The sequence below is a fragment of the Echeneis naucrates genome, chromosome 5, assembly GCF_900963305.1.
Source record: "Echeneis naucrates chromosome 5, fEcheNa1.1, whole genome shotgun sequence".
NCBI lineage: Eukaryota > Metazoa > Chordata > Actinopteri > Carangiformes > Echeneidae > Echeneis > Echeneis naucrates.
Genome location: NC_042515.1, coordinates 11485376 through 11507099, shown reverse-complemented (window position 1 = coordinate 11507099; position 21724 = coordinate 11485376). Strand labels below are relative to the sequence as shown.

The 21724-nt window shown below is 37.0% G+C and overlaps 1 protein-coding gene across 1 annotated transcript in view; it reads left to right on the top strand.

Moving 5' to 3' along the window:
- The first annotated feature begins 571 nt into the window (after positions 1 to 571).
- The window catches only part of cfap20dc (CFAP20 domain containing), a 30681-nt gene continuing 9528 nt past the window's right edge, over positions 572 to 21724 (top strand). Inside the window, exons 1-12 of the mRNA XM_029502929.1 lie at positions 572 to 592; positions 715 to 804; positions 2223 to 2316; positions 2425 to 2497; positions 2851 to 2965; positions 3079 to 3226; positions 4001 to 4147; positions 6065 to 6243; positions 6370 to 6472; positions 9493 to 9597; positions 9700 to 9831; positions 11429 to 11745. Of these exons, the coding sequence (XP_029358789.1) occupies positions 572 to 592; positions 715 to 804; positions 2223 to 2316; positions 2425 to 2497; positions 2851 to 2965; positions 3079 to 3226; positions 4001 to 4147; positions 6065 to 6243; positions 6370 to 6472; positions 9493 to 9597; positions 9700 to 9831; positions 11429 to 11745 (1524 nt within the window). The remainder of the gene's footprint in view (positions 593 to 714; positions 805 to 2222; positions 2317 to 2424; positions 2498 to 2850; positions 2966 to 3078; positions 3227 to 4000; positions 4148 to 6064; positions 6244 to 6369; positions 6473 to 9492; positions 9598 to 9699; positions 9832 to 11428; positions 11746 to 21724) is intronic.

Here is a 21724-nt window from a genome sequence, read left to right as displayed (position 1 = left end):
GACAGTAAATAATTTGCCTTAATCCTAATGTTGTACTTATACTGGAACTTGAATTCCCCTGAGAGAATTCCATTGAAAAGTTAATACCACATGTTATTAATTCTCTGAAATGTTTGAGATATATTTATATATATAAAAAGGCACAACAATAAGTCGGCAGTTTTGAATCGTGAACAGACTGGTTTCGTGAATCCAGACGGGAAACTGAACCATCCGATGAGAACGAAACCATGATTCAATGTCCTGACTGTTGCCATGGAACCATCGTCACGGGACACGTCACAGCGCTGACCGTTTCTGAACATTGTCTACCAACGCCATCATCGACCGTTTGAAGTGCCGCCCTGGAACGCCTTCGTCATCGGTTTCCACAGTAGCGTTCTGTAACCATGGAGACCAGGCTGACTTTAGCCAACAACGCCTCCATCTTTATTTACTCGTCATAAGTGCAGACTAAATGCTATAAAGCGTCGTTTTGCATGTCTGTGCTGAGATAGCATAGCGGTCAGGAGACTGAACGTTCAATATGAAACAACATTTCACTCCTTAAGTTTACGAGGCGTTAAGTCAAATGTTCAGGAATAATTATCAGGTAAGTTTATTTTAACCGAAGTTACTTAAATAGTATGTAAATAGATGGTATATTGTGTTTATGCTAACATGGTCTAACATTAGCTACAGGCTATAACAGACACCCCCCTGTGTTCCGTGCAGGGTGGAGCTGTGGTGGAGGTCTTCAGCGGACAGGGAAAAGATCCTGTGGCAAAGTGGAAGCTCAGCGGGGGACCGTCGGCCATTTCTAAGGTCCGTATACAGAGTTACGGAGCAGGGCTGTTCACAGTATACCAGCCACCTGGGAATCTATCCCCAGAAATTATATTTACACCCGTGCACAGGTCACACAGGTTCAAATAACTGGAGCTGGAATATCTAATTTATTAATAATTAGGCTAAATAAGAAGTGACTAGAAATAGTAATTTTATTATAACTGACAATATAAGCTTTTCTAAAAAAGACAACTTCAAGTAAAAACAATGTAAAGTTACTAAAGAGAAGGGGATCTATCTAGGAGCGTGCTCCAGGAGTGCAGAGAAGCTCACCCACCACATGTATGCTCAAGGTAACAGGTAATTAAAGTAAACCGGTGCTCTTGCCACTACAGTCGCTCATGGGAACAACGCTAAAGTGCCCAGGCTCCACTAAGTCCAGTGAGGAGCTCCAGTTAAAGGGGATAAACAATATTAAATAATTGAAACCAATAAACACAAGATGTACAGAAAATCTAATGTACGTTGATCTAAAACACATTTCAGTGCTACCAAAGTTAAAACTATGACAAACCAAAGATAAAACAGCAGCCGATTAAAACATTGCTTATCAAATTTCAGGAATCAACATACAGACACCCGCAGCCACAGACAGCAGTATGACCAGCAAAGCACAGGCAGACAAACTATGGCAAATGAGCACCATTCAGTTGCAATGTCCTTCAAAAGTACTAATTATCCTTAAACAGCCTTTTAAAAGCAAAGCCTACCTTAGAGTTCAGGAGACAGGGGGGACCATGAGCCAGGCAGAGGAAGCAAAAAGGAATCCATGCTGCTACAGGTGTTTCAAACATGGCCAACGAATCAGGGGGCTGGGACAGGGAGGAGCTGATCTAATTCTGTGGGGGTACGTTCACAGGCATGCATGTTCAGTACTACTTGAACAGTGTTCCCACTGCACAAGTTTTTAATTGTCGTTGTTGGGAGTAAACAGTCAATTTTAACCAGCCAAAGCATCTACAGAGCCAAGACAGCTAAAAATGTTCTCTAATACAGTTAAAACATCAAGCACTTAATGAATATCACAGCGCTTAATTATCACCTTTTAATGAATCAGCCCATTAAAAACGTAACTGCCAGTTTGCTTAATAAAAACCAGTTCAATAGCTTTACACTTTATAGACATTGAAAGTACTTAATTAATTCAGATATTTGGATTTCATTTGACCTCCTGATCCTTATGTTATCACTGAATTGCAAAGTTATACAGGGGGGCTAAGGCTGCATCTACAGTATATAACAACCATGCAGTGCACAACCACTTAAAGCTTAGGCTCTCATAAAACAAGTATTTTCAGTCAATGGGAACAGTCCCACTGCAGGTGCACACAAGTGGTTATAATCAAGAAGGAAGCATACCTAGCAAGCCTTGTCCTGTATTGTTTCTTTCCCAGGAGTATAATAAAGAAGTCAAAGGATTTGTTTACTGCCTGGAGGGAAGCAGCCAGACAGTCAAGATGCAAATGCCACAGAATGGAAAAATGTCTCGTAAGTCATTACTTTACTAGCCCACATTTATAAACTTTGTTTTGTTTCTTTCTGCACATTGAAAGTAATTCACCTCTTTGTCCATTCTTTTTTCTTTTTTTTTTTTAGTTGGGCTTCTGCAAAGATTCTTGGTCCTTCAAGTGAATATTCCTCAGTGCAAAGACTTTTCAGTTGAACTAGTGTAAGCACTGTCAGTAAAAAAAAAAAAAAAAACATACTTAAATATACTACAAATAAATAACTGTTAAACAAACATTTACAAAAAAATCAACACTATAATGAATAACATCATACACCCCTTAGACCAATTAACAAATGTTTAGACTGTTAACCTAATCAAGTAGGACACTTGAGCCACAGGAAAAATGTCGTCTTTTGTTTTAGCAATAACTGAAATCTTAAATAACAATTAGTTTTTTTATTTAGCTATTAACTATTTGCTATAAAGGAAGCTGAATAAAGCAAATTCATAAAATCTCGTGAAATATGTGAACGTCCAGTACGCGTTATAATTTATGCTGTGGTGTGTGACAGGATAACTGATTCAGAGCACCTGAAAAGAAGACTGCACTTATCAACAGTACATAAAGAATTGTCCACCACTCTTTTGCATGCAAAAATACCTTTAGTGGGATTAAAACGGAATATTGTGAGTATCAAATTTATTCCTTTAGAAATGTATGTTTTTGTCAATGTGTGTATCATTGCACATTAGGCTTGATCCCTTTAACCACTAAAAACATGTGGTTTCTAATGTTTCAGTGGTCTACTTTGTGCTTCGACCTTGTATCCTTCAGTGGAGAACTGTTCAAAGGATTTTTGACACTGGATGGCATTACACTGTTTGCTACCTGTAAAGTCCGTAGAATCTTCACCATGAAAACAGAGCCTACAGGAATGTCAGATGATGGTAATGTACTCAGTTGCACCCAAATGATTTATACACCAAAATAATTTTATCGGTCTCCTCCAGGAATATTAACATAAACTCTGCAAAAGCTAATAGTTAGCTAATTTAGGGAAGCTGATGGTTTTCACTTTCAAAAGATTTGTTGTCTCGTCTTGGGAGTTTGTGAAAAAGAAACAGACAGTTGGCTGATAGCTCTGTGGTGTTTTTTGTTTTTTGTCTCCCCACTGGCAACAGCCAGAACATTATGTTTTCAGCTTGTGCGTCTGTCCTACTCATGAATTCAATTTGTCAGAATTTCTGGGAATTTTCAAAGTTTAAAACTTTCAATGGGAATTAATGGGAGTATATGGGAATAAACTGGAATAGTAAATTAAAAAAATTGAAGATTGGCTCTTAACAGAGAATTTAAGGATAGTTGGGGAAAGTATATTGTTGCTTAATCTTGGCTAAAACAACCAGATTTAATGCAATTACACTTCAATATCTTTGATTTTCCTCAATCACATGCACATCACATTTCATATTCAGGAGTTAACAAGAATCAACAGGAATAAACTTGCAATATTCTAAATTGTAAGTTAGCCTATAATAAGGATCTTTAAAAAAAAATCCTAGATTTAAAATTTAAAACTCAAAATTTCCATTTCCATGGAAATTTACAAGACATATTCCATCCTTTTGAAACCCTGTAGCTGGAGGAATTTCATCATTTTGACACAAACATTCTTATTTTAAATTTTTGATTAGTCTGAGAATATTCTCCTGTTAATCTAGATATGTTTCTCAGTGGATCTGGTCTCACAGACTTGATCCCTCGCAGCTACCAGTTCCCACCAGATGTAAACCACATCACTCAGGTTCTGAACATGGAGAATCTGCTGAAGGCAGTGACAAGGACTGGCTCTTTCAAATCTGACTGTGGTAAGCATAAGAGAATGAAATTCTGAATTAATCAATAAACAAAGTACCAAAGCAACCTTTATAAAGATAGGGCTTTTTGAGTATATGGCGGAGAAACTAGAGCCCACAGAGTCAGGCTAAAACAATGCATTCAGGATGAGCTAGAATCCAACCTGGCCTCCACATCCCTACTGCCTATTTTTCTTTCTAAAATCTCATAGAAAGCATTCCCAGTGGAGTGAAATCTGTTATAGCATCATATTAATTTCAATGGTTCTGGAATACAATGTTGAACAAATACATTTAGATATACATATATTCATAACATTTTTTTCATCTGGGACTTACTTTCTATAGGAAGTCTGAAGGTGTGAATTTATACATTTACATGAAGTAGAACCAGAAGCTCCCCCTGATACAGTACAGAGGGAAACAATGAGGTATCATGGTGCACATCAAAAAATTGCTTTCTCCAAAGATATTATGATGATTATCGATTTGTTTTCCTCATATGAAATTCTTGTGTTCTTCATTTTTGTGTTCATTTGTGGCTCACCTGTACTTAGAGAGCTGCAGTTATCACCTCATATAAAAAGATATGCACCAGTAATCCTGTACTGCCACCTCTGTGGCCTTTTTATCAGCGCTTATTTATATGTTCTGACAGCTGTCTAAGTCATGTTGAGTCAACCGGCTATGCCCACAGAAGAGAGCAGTAACCACAAGCAAAAATAGCTTTTCATAATTAGCATCTACATTATTAGCATAACATTTCTAATCATAATTAAAATGATTACTATTGAGCCCAGCATCCAGTTTAACTGTGATGAGAGTTGTTTGGTAGATACTGTTGCTTCGGTACCTAATCTGTCAGAAACCATTAAATGCAAACTGCGATAGTTTTTGTCATGTAACAATGAGCAAAATCCAATAAACCAAAGGCATTCTATTTTTCTCAAGGTCAATACTTTTTCATAGTCTTTGCTCCAAATATGACTTTAGTACATCAACTGTCATGTATCACAGTCTTATATCTTCATTCATTGTTAAATCTATTGCAACGTGAATGTAACAATTTTTTCTTTGTCTTCATTCAAGCCCATTCAAATCATATGTATCTGTATAGTCGATGGTCTTATGGGCTGGGAGTGTGGGGTTTCTGCCCAGATGAAGATCCAGTGTTTTTTGCTGTTAGCAATAGCAGAGATGCCCTAATGAGCCCTGGCACAAATAAAGCAGGGTCAGATCATGGCTCTGTCCAGACCTCCATTGTAACCAGTTATTATCACAAGACGATATGGAACACATCAACAGATTAAATAACAGTAATTTAATCAGCTCAGTACCAGTCTAAATGATATTCAACAATGTGTTTTTTTCTGTGTTTGAACTGCATGTCCTAATCAATAGGTTTGAACTTGAAATAATGTTGTTGGCTGCAACTTACAGAATCAACATTTATAGTTGTTTCTTGTACTCAGTCCAGCTTGGCACCCAGACCCGAGATAAACAGAAATTTATACAAAAATAGTCTTGTTAGGTTGCCAATATAGTATGACTTATCTCAAAAACATACCCCAGTGCATAATGCAAAAAAGGCAATGTTTTGCCACAGGTTTTATGACAAGGTGTTCACAAAATAAAGGCAGCTTGTCAATGATCTTACAAATAGGCGTCTGAGTCCTTCATACTGAATTGGCTTTGTGCTTATATTTTTCAAGTGAACTGTGTAACTTTTAAGAATATGAAGCCTAACATTTGGAAGTTGCAGAGGGAACCTGGTGATTAGTATGTCTAACAATAGAGTTACGTTAGAGTTAAAGATTCCCCAAAAAGTGCATCCTTTTGACATTGACATTCAAAGATTAGTGATTTAGTACCATAAATCAAACGCAGTCATAGTAAAGGAAACTCATTCTATTGGAAATTTCCTTGCAGCTCATGATCAGTCTGGCCCTGCCCGATCAACCAGTTTCCGACAAACCGTGCCCGAGGGTGTTTTACAAACAGCCTCAGGCTCCAGGGCTTCAGGACCTCGTCCTCAACCTGGAAGAAAAAGCAGTGCGGCTTCAGATCTAATGGATAGAAATGTAATCTTTATCTCACATACAGAAATTGCCTGAATACCAAGATGACATATACCTTGATAATTGAGTTTGTATATCATGTCATAAATTCCTGTCAGCACACAGTAGAACATGTAGACTTTAAACATGCTTTTCTTCATTTGCTATTTCCTCCAGGAATTCGTGTTGAATAGAGGAACCCAAAAAATGTCCTTAGAAAGCATTGCTCAGCGGAGTGAAAATGTACCACATGGGGAACCTAACCTCACTGTGCATGGGGGTAAGTTAGATAAAGAGCACATAGTGCTGTTTTATCTAGTCCACTATCTGTCTACACATATACTGTACACACCCTGTTCAGCCTGCTATGTTATCAACAAATCATTTTCTATCATTCATTCATTCATTCATTCATTTTGTCCTTCGTCTCTTAACTGTTGTCTTTGTTTTCTTTTATACTAGCTTATATACAACATAAGGAGTTCTTTTAAAATCAAACTTTTATTTTTAATGTGGATGAGATGCAAGATGAAGGATAGAAAAAAAAAATTGTCTTTATTCAAATGTCAGTAATAGGTAAGCACTCGGTAAAGACAAGCAAATCCAAAAAGGGAGCTAGAAGGTAAGTACAGTGGATGAGACACATGAGGCAATTTGACAAAGAGAGTGAGTTATTGGCTGAGTATATATATGAATACTAAGTAACCCTATAGGGCAGATTAAAGATCAGAAATGCTGAAATTGAGTAAAAATGAGCCAACTGAACAGAAAATAATGAATTGCATATCAAAATTGCTCAGTTGGACAGACCAGTATCTACTTTTAATGGTCGCCTTTTTACATATATTATTGTACAAGTTCATTTCATTAACTGATTAATTCATATGAACTATTGTACAAGCTTCTACAGCTTGAATTCATTATCATTTGCCAACAAAGCAAATCAAGAGCATGTGTAGTACTGGCTTTCTGAAGTTATTTCACCTTGTCTTGCTAGTATGAAGAGAAAAATTCATTAACTGATCAAAATTGCATTAACTGATTAATTTAACTTAAATGGTACTATATAAAATGTTCAACACCATACCGCACCATAGACACTAATATAATAAATTAAATTAAAAGATACTTTCAGTTTTCAGTTTTAATTAATGCTATTTTTTGCTACTTCAATTAGAAAATGAGGAAAGAAAAAAAGACTTGCTACTGAGTTAAGCCCGGTTTTGTTCAACAACCTGAAATACCCTATGCCATAAAACAACTCTATATATGAAAATCAATTCTTTCTCATGATGAAATTAAAATGCCTTCCTATGCAGATCAAGCCACTGCTTGTGTGACTGCCAGCAGTAAAAATCCAGTCAGTATTATTTGGCCATCAAAGTACAAACCCAATTCCTAAAAAGTTGGGACACTGTATAAAATGTAAACAAAATGCAATGATTCAATGATGTCAACGAATTCAATGATGCAAATCTCATAAACCCATATTTTATTCCAAATAGAACATAAACAACATTTATGAATTACAAAGATATTGAAACATGAGAACTTTTACCATTTCATGGAAAATATTAGCTCATTTTGAATTTGACGGGAGCAACACATCTCAAAAAAGTTGGGACAGAGGCAACAAAAGCCTAGAAAAGTACAAAAACAATTGGAGGAGCATTTGAAGCCTAATTAAATTAATGGTAACTGGTCAGTAACATGACTGAATATAAAAGTAACATTTCAGAGAGGCAGAGCCTCTCAGATGTAAAGATAAGCGGAGTTCACCTCTCTGCAACAAACTGTCTAAAAATTGTGGATCAATGTCAGAAATATTTTCCTTACATAAAATTTACTTTGAAGATCTCAGCATCTGCAGTACATAATATTGCATAATAGTGTGCAAGGTACTAGGCCAAAGGTCAAAACTGGATGCTTGTAATCTTTGGGCCCTGAAGTTGCACTACAATATAAACAGGCATGATTCTCTACTGGACATTGCTGCATGGGCTCAGGAACACTTTCTGAAATCACTGTCTGTAAACACAGTTCACCATGCAATCCACAAATGCAAGTTAATGCTGTATCATGCAAAGAAGAAGCCACATGTGAACACAGTCCAGAAATACCATGATCCTCTCTGGGCCAAAACTCATTTAAAATGGTCTGAGGCAAAATGGAAAACTGTTCTGTGGTCAGATGAATCAAAATTTTTAATTCTTTTTGGAAATCATGGACACCGTGTCCTGTGGACTAAAGAGGAGTGGGAGCATCCAGCTTGTTATCAGTGGACAGTTCAAAAGCCTGCATCTCTGATGGTGTTGGAATTGCATTACTGCCTGTGGCGTGGTCAGCTTACACATCTGGAAAGGCAGCATCAATGCTGAGGTTTTAAGAGCAGCATATGCTCCCATCTAGACGCCGTCTCTTTCAGGGAAGGCCTTACATATTTCAGCAAGACAATGCTAAAACACATATTGCATCTATCAAAACAGCATGGCTTCGGAGGAGAGGAGTCTGGGTGCTGAACTGGCAAGCCTGCAGTCCAAACCTTTCACCAATAGAAAACATTTGGCACATCATGAAATGAAAAATCCAGCAGCAAAGGCCCAGGACAGCTAAAAATTTGCATCAGACAAGAATGGGACAATATTCCTCTCCTAAAACTCCAGCAACTGGTCTCCTCACTTCCCAGACGTTTACAGGCAGTTGTTGAAAGAAGAGGGGATGCAACACAATGGCAAACATCGACCTGCTCCAACTTTTTTTGAGTTGCTGCCATCAAATTCAAAATGAGCTAATATTTTCCCTGAAATGGTAAAATTTCTCAGTTTCAACATCTGATATGTTGTTTATGTTCTATTGGGAATAAAATTTGCTTTATTGATTTGCAAATCAATGTAGCCTGTTATTGTTTACATTTTACACAGCGCTCCAACTTCTTTGCAATTGGGCTTGTACACACAATTATTCTTCTTAGTGCTGTGAATCATCACAAAAGAACCAACAAACAGACCAACTCTTTAAAGTGTGTTCTCCCAACCAATAACATAACAGCTTTTACAGTTTCCCATACACAATCATTTGAATGTGAAAATAGAGGCTTAAAATCTTTTAGTTAATTTCAACACAATATAGCTGAATCTATTCCCTCTGCACAGAATGAATGCAACAAGCTCATTTTCTGAAATGCCTTCATTAATAGGGATTTTCATGGTGCATAATCAGTTCAAAGCTATGCTTCTAGCAAGCTTTCATAACACAGCTTTGTGACTATTTTGTTTTATAAAGCTTTTCTGATGTTGTAAGTACTGTATGTAGCAACACCTGAAAGGCTGCAACCCCATCCGCCAGCAGACCAGCAGGCATCAAGGAAGCCACAGGTCGTCAGTGCTGGGAGGAAGACATCATCAGGTAATCTGCATATTATATTCTGTGTGTATGTTGAAACAAACTATTAGGCATGTTAAATATATATCAGTGCTCTATGTTAAGGTTTTTAGTTCTTATTAACAGCCCATTTGGATGCTGCGGTTGGCCACCGCAGAGAGACGAGTAAAATCAGGGAGAGGTCCACTCCATCCAGTGGGCGAGAGGGCAGGCAGCAACCTCTGATCCTAACAGAAAAGATAAAGCATCTAACAGCAGGTGAGGCTCACATCTGCTGTGAATGGCAAGGGTTCAAGGCAGCAGGAAGCAGCAGGAGGAGGACAGGTTTCACTTTCACACTGAATGATAGCTAGAAATGCATGAAAAGACAGCGAGTGATGGTGAGCGATATTGATGTCTACTTTACATGATACAATTTTACTAAGTAGCTCCATAACGCTTGAGAAAAAAAACACCTATTTCTACTTGTAATTCATAAATTATATTACTTCAAAGTATTGCATGAATTTTAATGAGCTCTATTCTTTGATGCACACACCGTAGCGTTTGGTCCTTTTTTTTTAATTTGCACAACCCATGTCAAGGCCATTTGCACGATTTCTTGTCAGTGAGTAACCCCCACTCCAGCCCACACATTCTCCTCCCAATCACAACCACACACAGGCTCACATGCGCACTTATACTTGCATTGTCCCCACAAAATGAGTGCATGTGCTCTGAAAGCTCATTTATGGATGTTTCGCTACAGCAGTAAGCTCCTTTGCTGCTGCCCTGCCCACAGACGGAAAGTAGTTAGTTCATTAATGGTAATGTGGCACATTAAATAAAAGTCAGAGGGACATCTCCTGGGCCCAGGGTTTGCCACACAGTGGGCAATTAGAGAAAGTGATTATACTGTCAAGAGGTTCAAATGTGCTCACTCATTCACAAAGAGGTGGTTCTTTCTTTGAGCTCAGGCCTATCATGGACTTTAATGATGCAGTGTTTCTTGCATACATACCTGAAGTTGTGCAACTTTCATTTAATGTTGACAAAGATTTTTACATCTTAAGTGGACCACAGAGCTCCTTGCACTGCAAAATAAGAATAGAAAGACGAAACAAGAGCAGATTGAGAAAATATCTTCATCTGTTTGACAAGACACGCTGTAAATAATTTGTAATTGCAGCACGTTTGTATGTTTGAGTAAGTATTTGCATTGCATGTGTGTTCACAGTGATGAAGGGAAATTTTGAGAATTTGTCTGGGTTTTATCTATTCACAAGTGTTCTGTTAAGTTATGTATGTTGAGCTCTCAGGGCCACTGTACTCATATATAATCACCCTAATACCAGCATCAAATATTGTTCATGCTGCTGCTAGATTGTCTGTTTTTCCTTGAACAAAACATTTTATGAATGAGAAAAACATTTACATGTAAAGTAAATGTGTAAGCCCATTATATTTTTAAGCATGTTTGGATATGTTTGAGTTATTAAACGTATTAAACGAAGCTGAATAAATGTCAGTGCAAGAGTAATTAATGATCACTTTTGGTAAGCAGTGGGACTCATTATAAACGTGTACACTGTTTCTATGACTTTTCAAATGCATATGATCAAATGAATTTAGAGTGATATCAGCCAAATTGTGAAAACATTAAAAGGTGATTTATTACAGTAATTCATTTAATTATATTTTTAATATATAAATTATATATATGTATTCTGAAAATCGTATTATGGTATTAGAATTTGTACATTCAAAGCCATAAACTCCATTATTTTAGCACACTGATATGCAACTGTGTTCTTTGTCAGACAGACTATACTGAAATTGTGTAGCTTTTGTCTTCTGTTATGATATTTTATTTTAGATGAAGTCAGGGCTGCAAAGGAAATTTCTGGAGTTGCCCTTAACCCAGCGGAGTGTCCCGCTTGCTCGAGCCATCCAGGTTTACCTCATGACCTGCAGGTCTGGAGCAGCTGGGAGAGTAATGAGGGGTCTGAGCCTCAACTCAGTCTGCAAGAGGGAGTGTTCATTTTCTCATCCCAGCCTCACTCACCCAAACGTGGGCAAGGCCAGGGCGACCAGGAGAAGATAGAGATTGGAGCTGACTGGGTTCAGAGCCGGAGTGAGAGGCGGCATGAGGTTCAGCCAGAAGATGACTTTCTCGGCAGTGAAAGTGATGAGGTACAGAAGAGATGCACTGTAAAAAACCACACACACATTTGAAGTGCAACTTATGTTGAGCTGACGCCTAATGATCACCTCCCTTGAATCAGCAAATTGAATCACATCCAATATACACTAGTAGCGTCAAAAAACACCTGATTGAAAAACTATTCTCTATTTATTCTCTTTATATCATAAGTAATTTTTTTCACTAATTTAATCACAGTTTATCAGAAATTATTTGGGTCATGATGAAAGCTTTCATTCTTCCCACAGTTGTGTGGGAAAATGAAAATATAAACCTAAAATGTTAGTGTCAAATTTATCATTCCAGTCTTAAAGATGGCCCGCAGTGTATTTTTTTTAAAACTTATTTTGATATGATGTGTATAAGGTTACTTAAACAACATAGACAGCACATTATGCATAATGGCTTCAAAGAGCTAAAATATAAAAATTATATGCAGATGTGAATGTGTAGAACTCAAACAATAGACATCTGGTCAAGAAAAGTCTAAAACTGGTTTGTCTGAAAATATTCGTTGCAGGGTGACCTTTGTAAACTGCAGGTATTGTTCTTGTTTCTCTCAAAGCTCTGTCCAGAGCTGACATTTTTCTGTAGGTTTAGCATTTTTTGCTGGTTTGGAAAATTGTTTTCTATTTTATTCACCTTTTCATTGTCATTTTACATTGTTTACAAGCCAAAAAAAAAAGAAAAGAAAAAGAAGCATATTACTAGCTTATTATGAGCACTTGACTACCCCCCCTTACAAACACACACACACAAACAAAAAAGCGAAAAAAAAGAAACCCCAAACCTATTATATTAAAAGTCATGCTCTTTTAAAAGGTGGGGCCATATGGAGGATCAAAGCAGACAGAATGAAATACATGAATACATCTTTAAATAATTACTTAAATATACCATTAATTAATTAAAATGCCAGTTCATTTCATGTAAAAACATATAGAATTATTTCACTATTTAATTATTTATTTATTTATTATTATATATTAATACCAAGATGTTGACCGCAAATTTACACAAGGACCAGAATGTACATACAACATACCGACTGCAGTTCTGGAGCACCAAGTTGTTTCTGGTATACCAGCATGTCAAATTGCAGCAATGTTCAGAGTGTCAACAAAGACTATCAGGAGGCGCATGCAACAAAGTGGTCTAAGGTATTTACACTAAATTCATACATTTTTTAGTTCATAAATTGCTGGCCTCATCCGGCTATTACAAGTAGATATAGCACCAACTCCTGAGAAAGTTGAAGCATATCCTTCATAGCCACAATGTTTTGAAAGACTTCCAGGCTTCAGTCCAAACCAATTGATTAGACTAGATTTGTGTTAGCCCCGCCCACTGACTTTGATGGGTGAGTTTGACAGATAAAATAATTTCATGAAGCACTGCAACACAGGACCATGAAATAATTAATTAAATTGTGAAATAATTGCATATATTTTTACATTAAATGAACTGGCATTTTAACGAATTAATGACACATTTAAGGAATTATTTAAAGATGTATTCATGCATTTCATTCTGTCCCCTTTGATCCTCCACAGTAATAAAGCACAAACAAAGACACAATTTCAAATGCTGTCCTAATAATGAGTCTGTCAAAATAGTTTCAAAAGTAACAAACACCCACCCACGGTAACAAAGCATTTTCTGGGCTTTGACTAGTGAAATATAATGTTGAGCATGTTTTTCAAAAGACCTGCTGTACCCTGCTGTCAGTACTGGGACAATGCCTCTGAACACTGAACTGTGTGATTTGAAAAATTATTGCCAATGGCATTTCTATTACTTCTATAACTGAACACTCACTTGTATCAACTACACATTTGCTCTTGCTATTATATTGCTCTGCCTATACTTACATAGCTTATATATAGTTAATTTCATTTTCAACATTTATACTTTGAAAACCTCTAATGTATCTTTTTTGGAGAATGTCCGCTGGCACTTTAGGAAATAATAGCAGCTATATCTGAGCTGAGTTGATTGAAATGCATGCACAAAAAATTTAATTGCAGCCCTTCACAATGAAATAACACTGATAGTGTGTCTGATGAGGGGTGTTTAAAAGAGCACCTCTTAGAATTAACACGCTAAAATCATCTGCCATCACTCTGTGTGAACTTGGGTTAGAGGGTGAAAAAGAAGTGTGTCATTTCATTCTGTGAGAGCAAAGTAAGTAATTTGATGTACTGTGTTTTGACACAAACAACAGAAAGAAGGGTCCTTTTATGTTGTTGGTATTTTTTATTTATTTTTTTTTTGTTTACCCCCCCACAACTTTTCAGTGCGATGGTCATTTTGAAAATTGCTATTCTTCACAGGGAAAGGGGTCACACTTGTTTATAATATCTAAAGAAAACACAGTTTTATCACACACAATGACCATTCCCTTGGGTAGGCATCCAAAAAGATCATTTATTGGATAACTGCAACTTTTTCCAACTATAAAGTACACTCCAACAAGTTGGAGTATGATGAAATGTTTCTCACTGATAGATTTTCATGATGGTTGATGGAGCCTACCAAAGTGTTATGAAGCACAAAAGTGCTAACCCTACCCTAACCCTAACTGCCTATTGCCACATATGATGAAAACACACTCTATTGGACTGTAACTATTTCTTCCTTTTAGGTGAAAATGTTATTTAAATTACAAGCTACACTGTCTTTCAAAAATTCAATCAAACTTCAATCACAGGCACTGACTTTTTCTACCTTCATTAAGGAATGTAACCCCCCAGGGTACACCCTGGACAGGTCACCAGTCCATCCTAACCCTAACCCTAACCCTAACCCTAACCCAACAACCACTCACACTCACACTTAGACCGTTTAGAGTCACCAGTTAACCTAAACATGATGTTTTTGGACTCTATACAACAGTAACTGGAGGAATCCCACACAGGCATAGGGAGAGCATGTAAACTTCACACAGAAAGGCCACAGGCCGAGGAATTAAACCCACAACAGTGAGGCACCATTTTTCCTTGAAGACATATTTTCTGCATTGAGCACAAGTCATACTCGTCTTTGATTCATTTTGGGTGGGAAAACCCGGCACCTGCTGCGTTACCTGCTTATGGTTTGTACTATTCAAGATGGTGGGGTTCCTCAGCAGGGCGTAAGATGCTATGCCGATGCAGTATTTCAGTTATGTCAACCCTTGTGCCCTGATTTTTTTCCGATGCATGCCCAGGGGATTTTCCTGTGTAAACCTGCATATTCAAGGCATAGCTGTACTATGCATCACATGCTGCCCAAATCTTGATACTGTATTTAGCAGGTTTGCCCAGCATATATTGTCAGAATGGACACAGCCCACGAAACGCAACCAAGCATTCATTAAAAGTCAGCATTAGAATTATCTCCTTCTTTTTCGAATTATGCTTTCCTTACCCCCTCGTGATATATCAACTCAAAAGTATCAAGTCTGTACCTGTAGGTGTGATGTGAGGTCACACACACAGACATATTTTACACAGCTTCAACAGCTTGGCGTCAAATTGACCCCAGAGGAACACCAATACATGCAAAATGTGTACAACAAAAAAATATCATCATGATAATTTCATGCTTAATCAGTTGTCCCTCTCAAATTAGGAAAAGTCATGAAAGATGCAGCCAAAAAAAAAAGTAAAAGTAAAAGGTTAATTTTTTTAAATGATAAACACTGAATTGGGTCAAATTGACCCCAAGGTCGACAGAACAGATAATATGAGCCTCCATTCTACTACGAAAGTCATAAGCATGTTTTATTTTAATTGACATGTCAGTTTCCTATTACACTGAGCTGTACCAGTAAGTCAGATAACCAGCTGTGGATCAGGTACAGAAGAATACTACTGAATGGATTTAAAGGACATTGTTATTGTTTTACATCATGATTATTGCTAATATGAATTTGAAAAGGATTAGTATCATATGAAAAGGGATTGCATCAGGGAAGCATTCATCAGTAGGAATGTAGATGTGCACCTCCTTCTGAAAATTACAACTAAGCCACAGAGACAAATACAATGACAAAAAAAAAGTTTTTCAATTATACGGAAACACATTCATTTGATGAGTTACCATTTAAACCTCAGGGAACTGTGATGACTCATGTTAAATGGCCTGAAACATTGTTTTATGTGACCTCTTGGTGTTTATTTTGCTTTAACTGAATAGGAAATCTAATGTATCCATTTCAAGAGTAACTTGGCTCTTGAAATTGTTTTAAAGCAGAATAATATATTCTGCTTTATTACCATAAGGAAGAAATAGCAAAAAACGTGAGAAGAATTTCATTATTTGTATAGTTCTGTTACATTATTATAAGATATGTGACTACATGTATCAAATAGAATGATGTCCTAGAATAATCAAATTCACACTCCTTATTCTTCTTTGCTCACAGGCCACATGGCCTTTCAAATTTCCAAGCAACATATATTCAAGTTCTAAATTGTAACAGACAAATCAGTAAGATATACAGGAGCGCTGGGTGTCGAGGACTTTTTCCTGCATTATTCATGCAGGTAATACATGGAAGAAATGAAAAATCTAATTTTGAGTTCACCAAATCACCAAGCATTACAGATTGAAAAAGAGTGGAAACTGAAGTTCTACCGCTCTGAAGAGCCTATATGTGAAAATAGGAATTAAAATTATTTTTCTTGTTAAACGTCATCTTGCAGAAAAACTTGTGCACGTGTCCCAAAAGGAGGACTGTGTCTGGGGAAAAAAAAGCACACTTTGAGACTGCATTTGAAGTCTATGAGTCCAAAAACACCAAAATGTCCAAATGGTTTATACTGACCAACTGACCAACTTCATGGAACTACTCACTGTCACTAACAGGATTAATAACTGAGAGATATAACATGCTGGATTTCAAAGGCTATGGATGTCAGACTTGCTCACAAATTAAAGTACATTTATTTATAAAGTGCATCACATGTAAAATGGGATGCAAGACTTTTTTACAGTTACAGTTCAACTCATCTTTACAGTCTTCAAAGACTTGGCTTGTAAATCACCATATTCTACCACCCTGGCTACAGAAGTAAACCAGATATGGTTATTTGACTCCTGACGAAAGTTGGCCTGATTTAGATTTTTATTCATTTATAGCAGGTTGCTACATTCTGAACTTGCAGCGATATCTTCTTTCAAGGTGTTACATCAGGTTCATGCAATTCTTTTGAGCTAAAGTTTGTTCTTAAACATAGAGAAATATTAAAAGCAAAACAAAGCAATGAACTTTGAGTTTGAAATATTTTAAAATATTTGAGATAAGGTGGGTGAAGGAAAATTTTGTAATGTATTCAGAGTAATACTAATACTAAAACAGAAAACTGGGTTCTTCCCCCTCGTACTCAAGCATTGTTTACAGATGTTTTCTACACACAGGCTAGCACACACACTTACACAAATTGCACACCCATATGCTCACAGCCACACCCACATTTGTCCTTTCATAATAAATAATAAATGTATTTCATTGTTTATTCCCTTACACTCATGAAAATGATAAAGCATAGAAAGAAAAGCAGAAACAAATAACACATGGAGCTGGTGAAATAAAATCCTCCAGGGGTTTATGATAACCTTTCACCCCCAAACAAATCTCAGAGATGAAGAAAACTCCTCAAATAGTGACAGCCGGTAAAGAAATTGATACCCCTGGCGAGTCTTGCAGCACTAAAGCAAGCTTCAAATTGTCTGATTAGTTATATATACGATAAACACTATATTTGCAGATATGTGGGAAATCTGACTGGTTGTGAAAATGTGGAAAATAAAGCTTATTCCAGTATACTTGAAATTGATGTATATCTTTGGAGAGATAGGATATATAATCAAGGGGTTAATATTGGTCTTCTCAACTTCCATTATTAGCACAACTGTTAGAGATTGCATAGAGAAATTATGTACAGAAATTATCCACAGCCTATCTACAATGGCAAGGAAAAGTATGCGACTCCGTAGAAATGATCTGATTTTCAATGTTCATTTGTCTTTTTCATAGTTTCAAAGTGACCAGAATAGACATAACACAATGTCCTTAATTTAATAACACACACACACACACACACACACACCATCATTATCCAGTGTGTCTTTATTGAACCCAGCCATTAAGTGTTCACAGTGCTAATGGGAAAATGATGTGAACCATTTGGATGGATGCATTTAATAACTGGTCGAATCTCCTTTGGCAGCAATAAACTAAAGTAAACAGGCACTTCCTGTACCCACGGTTTACACCTGTACAATGTTCAGGAGGTGTTCTGGGCCATTCTGCCCTCAGTCCTGCATCAGTTCAGCCATGAGCCATGAGTTCATCTGGGCAGTGACTGACCTGGCACTGCCAATCCAAACATTGGGCTTTCATTGAAAAGTTTTTATTACTCAAAATGAGGAAGTTCTCCTAATAGGTTTCATCCTATACTTTTTGGATGTTTACAAATATACTTCACTCCCAGCAAATGGCCTCTGCATATTTTAGGAAGTAAATCAAAAGATGATGTCAGCACAACATCGCGGGTTGTTTCACCGGTGTGAACACACCCTGTTCTGCTGCTTCTTACCTGGTATCACATTCGTCAGCTGCCTGCTGAAATTAGAACAGTGAGTCTTACTGTCGTTATGTTTAACATTGAAACAACTTCATCTCAGTCCAGTGCTCCATTAACCAAAGTCCTTATTTCCAAGGAAAATCATAAATATAGGATTGTCATAAAAAAAAAAAAAAAAATAGAAACAAAAAATGTGTTGAGTTGTAACGTAAGAAAGCTAAAGAGGCGGAAAATGTTAATGCTTCCTCTGCCCTTCTTCACCATTGGGGAAAATGTTTCACACTAAAATGCATGTTAGTGCGTAGTACACTTTATTCAGTGCTATACCTTCTATATATATACACACACACACACAGTGCTATACCTTCTTCCCAAACAATTATGTGTTTAATCAAGCCATAAAGTTTCTCAGTAGCATTGCTGAGTGTCCAGGTGTTGTTTGGCACAGTGATGTTTTATTAGATAAATGGCAGACTTGTGAACGCAGATGTTAACTAGCTCAAGAATTACTTTAAATCTTTGGCTGCTGCTCTAAAGTTTTACTTTACTGAGCATCTGTGTTATGCCTTTAGAGTCATTTTAGCTTGGTGTTCACTTCTGGAGAAGGTAGCCATATAATCTACCTATAGATAGTATGTCTAACTGTTGAGTGATGAACTCTCTGATGAAAATTGAAATTATTTTCGAAATAATTTTTCAAAACGTTCCAACTTTATGCAAATCAACAAATCTTAATTTTAAATCATCTTAGATCTCTTTGTTCACAACAGTTTCTTGGATGCTTCTTCTAAATAGGAAACTTGAAATCTTTTTCGATTTTCTAAAGCAGGTGCTCACCTATATTCAAAAATAGCCAAAAGAAGTTCTAACCCCCACTACAGTCTGATTTCATTAGCCAAAAGGTTCCCTTACTTAATCCATCCTACATTGTGAATGTTTGAATTATGTTTTCAGTGTGGACAAAACCACAATTTGTTGTTATTAGTTAAAATAAATGGTGTTAAATAAAGATCAGACAACAGTATATATAAAGGCAAATTTACACATAAATGCAGATCATTTCAAATGGTTCACTTTCTCTTTCTTGGCACTGTATGTATTGAATATAAAACAGTCACCCATCCGTACACTTAAATATTGGAGCTGAAAAGTTTGTAGCTTGCTCCTTCGTGGACGACTGCAGCTTTGATTTACAAACAGTCCTGAGGGATTCCAGCTGTGACCCAGTTACACGTTGAAAGAATAAGCATCAAAATGTCCATATAAACTTTCCATCGCCTCTTCAACATGATCACAACTCCTCTGTCCATACACACTGAAAGACAATCAAATTCACACTCACTACACTTGTTTACATTGACGTGGGGTTCTAGATGTTGTTGTGTGGCAGAAGTGGTTTTTACTGCTACATTTTTTTTAAAGAAGTTTCTATGGGTGCTACAATTACTTTTCTTTTTTTTTTTTTTTGCAGTAAAACTGGGTCAGAATTGGAACCCAATTTTTTCCTCAGTAAAAGAGCAAACTTTTTAGACCCACCCCTATTTCAAGCCTATGGGCTGACTGTTTATTATTCAACAATTTTCAATGGAGTATTCCTTTAATGTCGACAAGAACCATGTACTGAGCAAGTGCAGTGTTATGTAACCTGATTGGTAGGCAACAAATTCGGAACTACATTGCTGAGTGTTAACTTTGAATCTGAAGGTGGGAAAAATTAGCACACTTATAGAGAATGTTGTTGCCCTTTTTAGACGTGAGGTTAATTCAAAATTAGCCTACAACACTTATTCAATCCCAGTGACTGTTTGCTATCTCATTAACATGTTTCATTAAGCACACATCAATCTAACGGGCAGAGTGTTAACATTTAAGTTATTCAGCTAACAGAAACTTTTCATACAGGCTACCAAATAGTATATTCTTATGTCATTTCTATGCATGCCTTTTTACAGTGTCTTTCACAATTATTTGAAACAATTGTTGCTCACTTACTGCTTCTATGTCTTTCAGGATAAGAACTACAACACATTTAGGCAACAGAAATCAAGTGTTGAGTCCAACCCTGCAAATCCCAAACATCCTGAACCATCTTTAAATGTTAAAGTTCATTCTAAATCTCATAAAATGGCCCGAACGTCAACAGAAGACTTAAGTCCTGCCACCAGTACTGAGTCTCCATCCAGGGAGAGAATCACTCCCACACGCTGCCTTTCACCCAGCGCAATGCTGAGCAGACAGGAACACAAGTGGTGCCCTTGTGAATCAGAAACAGTGAACCGGGTTCTGGATGGGAACAGCACTATGGGACTGTCGAAGAGATTCCTGCAAGAAGTCAATTTGACTCACCTCTCACAATGCAAGGTACCGCTTACGATTCTAACAACCAGCAACCCTGATCAAGAACAGCATGTTTTATGACACAGAGATAAGCATTTGAATTGCTCTTATTATTAATCCTCATATGTAGCTTGATGTCATTTGACCACTAACCTTAATTGTCTTGTGTATGAAATGTCCATATCTGATGATACATTACAGTCATTAAAACATTGCAGATTGCGGAATCCTTTCTTTATGTAAACACTGACAAAGGAACCATTGTCATTATCACGTAGATGTGATAAAAATCTAATGTGATGCTGAAGTAATCTTATGTTGGGATTTCTTTTTCTTTTTTCAGTTTTATCCATTATAGTTTTTGATTCACTTGTCATCCTTAAATCAAGGAGAATTAACTTTGCCTCTGTATCAATTTCTTTTTAAAACCTTTCGACTAATTGGATAATTCTTATGGTTTCTTCTTTGTGTTATGTTAATGGTCATTAAATCCTTAAGTCTTTATTAGATAACTAACATTTAATTGGGATGTATAGACTGGGTTGGTAAACCTTGTTGAACATGGGCATTAAAAGCTCTGATGTTGTTCTGTCTAGTTGTCTTCCAGTGTATATATGGATGTGCGATCATTTCTCATTTGGAGCGCCAAAGAGTACTGGTGAAAATGTTTGAATCAGCTGGCTTAGAAGGATCAGACTATGGCCTGTTAACAAATTGAGGTAGGGCTCTTCTTGAAAAGATTCAGGATCAGAGGATAGTCAACTAGAGCGATCACAGGGCCCAAAGGGAGATCTGTCACTCGGCTGTTGCTTTTTACGTTTACACAACTCACTGCTGAGACATATCCCAGCATTCTTCATCAGGCTGCTCCTGACTGCGGATTTGTACCGACTCTAGCAGGCAACATGCAGTGAGGGATATGACTGAAAGGTTGTCAGAGAAATGTGACATGGAGTTTGTTTCCTTCCCTGCAGCCCTGGTTTATTGACTGCCATTGATTTAACACCATGGCAACACCAGCCTTCCTTGCACTTTGTCAGACGAATTGAGTTAGCATAGC